The sequence below is a fragment of the Lagopus leucura genome, unplaced genomic scaffold (assembly GCF_019238085.1).
Source record: "Lagopus leucura isolate 7727_CA_CO unplaced genomic scaffold, USGS_WTPT01 60273-0_obj-0_obj, whole genome shotgun sequence".
In the NCBI taxonomy this organism is placed as follows: Eukaryota; Metazoa; Chordata; class Aves; order Galliformes; family Phasianidae; genus Lagopus; species Lagopus leucura.
The window spans coordinates 22,082-28,400 of record NW_024969083.1 but is presented as its reverse complement, the minus strand read 5'-3'; the positions used below and the strand labels follow the sequence as shown (position 1 = coordinate 28,400).

Here is a 6,319-nt window from a genome sequence, read left to right as displayed (position 1 = left end):
TGGGGAGGGGGTCCCAGCCCATCCACAGGATGGCTCTCCATTTCCTAGTAATGGGAAGGGTCTCTGCAGCGTTTTGTAGTTGGGAAGAGTGGTGCGTGGCGTTGCTCTCCCCCTCCCCAGGTTGCGCAGCGTGAAGATGGAGCAGCGGAAGCTGAGCGACCAGGCCAACACGCTGGTCGACCTCTCGAAGGCAAGTCCTCCCATAACCCCATGGCCTCGTGTTCCTCTTCCCTTGGAACATCCGAGGCAGAACCTGGCTGACCGCGGTGCTCCGGCTCCTGAGCTGTCAGTGTGAACATCTCACAGCCCCTGCATGTAGAACAGAGCGCACCACGAGCGGGGACGGGGGGGTCACCCCATTTCCATTAGAGCTCTGCATTTACCGCCCCATAGGAACGCTGCATGGCCCAGCTGGGGATGCTCAGGGCTCAGCAGCCCCCAGGTTTCATCATTCCCATCTCCTCACAGCGGAAATCAGGCGGGCCAAGCGCCGGTCCCAGCACAGGGGGGTCAGATGTGCGCCGGGTGTGCGGTGTCTGCTGTGCTGTGCTGCATCCCAGTGCGCCCACCCCTCATCCTGGGCTGGTGCAGAGGGGCTTGGGAGAGGGGGGGCAGCTGGCTCTGCTGGTAGGAAGGAGTTAAAGCAATGGGGATTATCTGGAGTGCGGCTCCCAGATGGCCAAGCATCCTCTGGGGCCCCATCCCCACCAGCTGGCTGCAACCAGTTCCCTCCATGCTCTGCTATGGGGGCAGCTCTGTCCCAGGGGCTCTGAGGGAGCTTAGCAATGGGGCTGGAGTGGGTGAAAGAGGCCTGGGAGCTGCACAGAAGAGCCCAACTAATAATTTTGCTGGGGCACAGATGGGAGCAGAGGCTGCAGAGTGTTGCAAAGCCCCTCTGTGAGCCACTCTGCTGATGTGTGAGGCTGAAGGCTCCATGCAGGGCATGAGCTGGCAGCACTGCTGCACGGCTGTCCCTGTCCTCATCCCCTCCACTTGCTCTTACTTCAGCATTGTGCTGAGCTCGCAGAGCCCCGTGGCTGCCTGATGAGAGCTGACAGCAGCAGGCTCTGAGTTGCAGAGCAGGCAAAACCTCTGGGCTGCAGAGCGGGTGAAACCTCCGGCTGCGAGGAGAACTTCTGCTCAGGAGCAGAACTTTCAGCCCCAGGAAGGGTCGGGGGGCTGCGCAGCTGCACGAGGTGGGGTGGGGGCTCACAGGGAATCACTGATCCGACCCCTCTCCTTCCCTCTGTAGATGCAGAACGTGATGTACGACCTCATCACCGAGCTCAACGACCGCAGCGAGGACCTGGAGAAGCAGCTGGGCAGCCTGGAATCCAAACTGGAGCAGCTGAGCGCCAGCTTCAACTCACTGCCTCTGCTGCTGGCCGACATGCTGCGCCAGCAGCACCAGCGCCTGCTCGCCGCCGTGGTGGAGGCTCGGGCCGTTGCCGTGCCTGCCGGCACCCCGCAGACCCCTCTATCCGAGAGCCCCATCGGAGTCAGCTCCACCTCCTTCCCCACCCCGTACACCAGCTCCAGCAGCTGCTAAAAGCGCAGAGCAAAGCCCCCTCCTGGCGCTCCGTGGACACGGGGAGAGCTGGCGGCGGCCCCGAGGACTCGGCGTTCCCTCTGGGAACGGCGTTGGAGCGGTGATGCCTTGGGATGGACATCTCCCCCCTTCTCCCCTGTCCCCCAGACCCGCTCCCTTTCCTCCCCCCCCCCCCCCCCCCGTTTCGGTGCCTCTACTCGTGGTGAAGGAAGGGGACGGAGGCGACGCTTCGCGCCGCGGCGCTCGGTGGAGGACAGGAATCCACGCTCAATCTCAGGTCTTCACATTGAAAACAAAACAAAACGAACACAAACCAGTCGGAAGCACTGAAGCGACGGAGACACCGGAGGGAGAATCGCACCGTGTGGAGCTCGGGGCTACGGGGGGGCACAAGGCTGCTCACCCCCAACCCCTCCCAGTGCGTTCCCCTCCTCCTGACCTTGGAGTTCTTGCACAGCTCTGCCCTGAGATGTCCGTGCTCCGTCCCGTCTCCTTGCCAAGACACCAACACGTTCCCCTCGCTCTGTTCCAGGGTAGGTGGTGGGCTCCGAGCTGACCGGGGGTTCTCTCTGCAGCACCGGTGCTCTCCGTTGGGGCAGAACCAGCTCTTCGTTTTGGCTCATTGGAGTCTCGAGCAATGCTTAATACAGGTGGGGACGGCCCCACCGCTGCCCCCCACCCCATCCGGAGGTCTCCAAACCCCGGAACACCCCTGAGGTCGGGGAAGGCACCGGGCGCAGCTCCGACCCCGATGCCGCGGACGATGCTCAGTGTGGGACGCTTCATCTGTTTAAAACCACCCCCACCCCACACCGCTCCTGCTGGGGGTCAGCAGCACCGGGGAGCGAAGATCCCTGTTCTGCTGTCACCGTGTCCCCTTCTCGTGTCACCCCGCAGCAGTTTGGGGTTCTGCCCGGTCCCTGCGCTGCCCCCGCTTTGGGGACGGCGTTTGCTGCTTTCATTGAAAACACGGCAGAGGATATTTATATATTTTTAAACAGATGAAGTAAGCGTGTAATTACTCCGTGATATTAATTACACATCACCCGGCAGTGTCAGTAATTGTAATCAAAAGCCACTGTGTTACTCCAGGTATACTCAGCCTGTAATCTTCTCCTTCGTAACTCTTTCGCTCCCGTCAGTAACGCTGCGTTCCGTGCGCACGTAGGCAGGGGTGGATCGGCCCCAGTGCAGAGGAATTGCTGTGCAAAACCCCACTCCCTGCTGCTGGAAGGTATCTTACTCCTCGTGCCCCGCAATTAAAGCTGCACAGGAAACAAGCAGCGGTTACGAGGCGCTCCCCTCCTCCCCCCCTCCTCCAGCCCTGCCATTGGCACATGGCAGAGGAGGAGGAGGAGGAGGAGGAGGAAGGCTCCTCCAGAGGAGCTGCAAAATGCGCTCCCGGTGCTGCAGAGGTGGTGCTGTGAAGCCTGTTGGTAGCACGTTAACAGCCCCGGTTGTTCTTGTCGCATGGTTTGCATTCAGGGAGCACAGAGCTCACTGCCAGCGTTTTCTATTCCTTGGCCAGCAGCGCATCTTCAGCTTCTGGGAAGGAGCTGCCCTTCCCCTGCACGAAGATCTTGTCATTAGTTTAATTGCTGGGCGGGCAGGGCTGATGGGAGCGTGTCACTGCCTCGGCAGCGCGCCAGCGCCGGCTCTCAGCATTGCTGCCAGTCCCTGTGCCTCCAGGTAACCACCCCTCACCTCCCCGCTCCTCAGATGGGGTGAAGAGGAGATGCCCATCTTCCCATCTTCCCAAGGAGATTTCGAGCACGGCAATGGAGGAAGCCTTGTGAACGCCAAGGATGAGCCTAACATACAGAATCTCCACTGGCCACGGGCAGCCAGCAGAGAAAAACGTTTCCACGCCTCTCCTGTGGTTTGTGTAGGAACAAAGCGCCGTGCAGCGATGCGTCGCGGGGCTGAAGGAAGTATTGATGGCTGGGAATCGATATCTCCAGCGGGAACCTCCTCACGGGCTGGTAATCAAGTCTGAGAAAGCAACAAGAGTAGGACAAGAGGAGGAAGTGCCAGCTGGGCCGTGAAGCGACAGAGCGGTGATGAGAGCTTCAGCATTGCCACCAGCGCAGGAGCACCTCGTCCTTGGGCAGAGCTGCTGCTTCCTCATGGCACCGCTGCAGCCCACGGCCCTGTGCCCTCCATCGCATGCTCTGAGCTCAGAGTTTGCACGTGGCACCCCCAGCTCTGCACCTCACACCCTATGGACCCCCATCCTCACACAGCCCGGCAGTCCCTCTGCCCAGCACCCCACACCTCATGCACCTTGCAGCCATGCACCTTGCAGCCATGCACCTTGAATCCCGCAGCCCGCATCCACGCACCCTTCATCCGTTGCATCCTATATCCTTCATTCCATAAACCCTACACCCTTCATCCCATGCATACTTCATCCCTTGAACCCTAAATGGTGTGTGCGTCCGTGCGCCCTACACTCTTCATTCCCCACAAACGACACCCCACATCCCATTCACCCTTCATTCCATTCACCCTACTTCTCATGCATTCATCCAATGCGCTCTAAACCCTCCATCCCACGCACCCTTCATCCAATGCACTCCACTCTCCATCCCATGTACCCTTACTCCCATGCACCCTTCATCCCTTGTACCCAACGCCCTCCATCCAATGCACCCTCCATCCAATGCACTCCACCCTCCATCCTATGTACCCCTATTCCCACGCACCCTTCATCCCTCATATCCTACACCCCACATCCCACGCACCCTCCATCCTATACATCCTTATTCCTTTATCCCTCATACCCTACACCCTCCATCTCGTGCACCTCCATTCAATGCTCTACACCCTCATCCTCCACTCCGTCCCCACCCGCTGCCGGTTCAGCACCGCGGACAGCGCCGCGCCGGTTCCGGTGTCGGTTCCGGTGTCGGTCCCGGTTGCCACGTGGGCACTGAGCCCACCACACACCGACAGATGAGAGGGGAGCTCTCCTGCTCTCCTTTCCCCTGAGCTCCGAGCACCGAAGCGAGCAGGGAGGAGAGCTGGGACCAAAGGGAGCCGTGCAGGAAAAGCACAAGAACCAAACAACAGCATCGTCTCGAAAACCCAAAGAGATGCCGACCTCTCACCGGGAAGCAGCCCTCAGACCCCCGCACCGGCTCAGCCCACCCCCCCATTTTGCAAAGCGAGACGACCACCCCCCCTCTCAGCACTCCAGCTGCTATCCCAGGTGAGGCGAGCTCAACCCGACGCCCTCCATACCCACCCACTGCCTCCTGCAGCGCAGCCTCGGTTTTCCCCTCTGCGAACCTCTTGCACCGCCTGCAAGGAAACGTCCTAAAAACGCCAGAAAAAAAAAAAAAAAAAAAAAAAAAAAAAAAAAAAAAGGAAAAAATAATTAAAAAAAAAAAATACGACGTCCTCTCTGCAAACCCACAGACTGAAAACGCTTCTGTCCAGACTGAAGGAGGCTTCCGCACGGGTTTGCACCTTGCCTCTGTACTGCTCGCTTCTTTTTTTAACGATAGGGGAAAGCATAATAGTTTATTTTAACTATGAAATATATTGCTATATTACAAAGGTTATTGTAACTTTCAATTATGGTTTTGTACCCGACCTGTTGTCGGCAGGCAGCGACGCCCGCCTGCTGCCCATGTCTGTTTCTGAGTACAGTCACTGCGGGGCCGGGGCTGGTGGGAGCTCCCAGCACAACCCCCATCCCGATCCCTTCCATCCCAAGGCGTTAATCCCCGCTGGGATCCTAAATTTGTGTAGCACCGGGGCTTTGCTTTTCGCTTTTCTCAGCCTCCTGAAAGCCATTCCTTCTCCTGGTCCCGTTCAGCCGCGGGATGGAGGCTTTGGGGACGGAGCAGTGCAGGGCGCATCGCTTCTCCCTCGCTTTCGGACTTCAACAACCCAACCGTTTGGCTCAGAGCAGCCACACCGGCGCAGTGCGGTGCTCTCCAAGTTCAGGGATCACCCATCCATCCTCCTCCTCCTCCTGTTCGGGGCAGGAGGGCTGTGGGGTCCCACTCTCTTCTTCCTCTCAGGTCAACGTGTCCCCAGCTCGGGGACGAGGGCATCCCCACATCCCCACTGGTGGCAGGTAAGGATTTGGCACAGGGAGGCCGTGGGGTGCCTGGAGGTTTTGCTTCCTTCCATCTCAGGCTGTGCTTGTGTAGGACGGAGAGGCAGCCCCAAATTTAGGAGAGGGACGTGGTGAGGTTGCAGGGATTGTCCCAGCTCAGCCTTGCCGTTCTCAGTGCGCACTTGGGGGGCATCTCAGCACCGTGTGCAGGCCGAGGTCTGTAGGGAAATAGTCTTAAACCCCCCTGTGCAGCCCTGCTCTGCGCTCCTGGCCGCTTCCTTCCGTGTGGAGCAGCAGCCAGGGTTGAGCATGGCACCTGGGACCAATTCCTGCTGCCTTCCTCCAGCATAGCAAAATCCCTTACGCAGCTCCTCTATCCCCCCCCCATCCCCACAGCACTGTCACTGTTATCAGTTATCACTATCAGAGCCCATGAACGCACCCGGAGCTGCAGGTTGGAGAGCTCAGAGGGCTCCTTGCAGGGCTGAAGCCCCCCCAGCAGCTCCAGCTGCCCCCCATTGAGCCCAGCTCGGGGGGTTCCTGGGGTTTGTGGCCAGGCTGGAGGAGAAGGGCTGGCTCCTTTCCTTGTGAGCGGTGGTGAGGGCATTGCTGACCCCCTTCTGCTGGGGCTGAGGTCTGTAGGGTGCTTGGAGCCCTTGTGCTCCTCCTGTCCCCAGCCATCTCACAGCCCTGTGACCCCC

At 59.5% G+C, this 6,319-nt stretch overlaps 1 protein-coding gene across 1 annotated transcript; it reads left to right on the top strand.

The window, feature by feature from the left end:
• Positions 1 to 79: 79 nt before the first annotated feature.
• Positions 80 to 2,555, top strand: LOC122194000 (small conductance calcium-activated potassium channel protein 3-like; the record flags this gene model as incomplete). Its single annotated transcript, XM_042894909.1, has 2 exons — positions 80 to 190; positions 1,253 to 2,555. Coding segments are annotated over 2 exons (408 nt in total), but the record flags the coding sequence as incomplete, so codon positions are not given.
• Between the last annotated feature and the right edge of the window lie 3,764 nt (positions 2,556 to 6,319).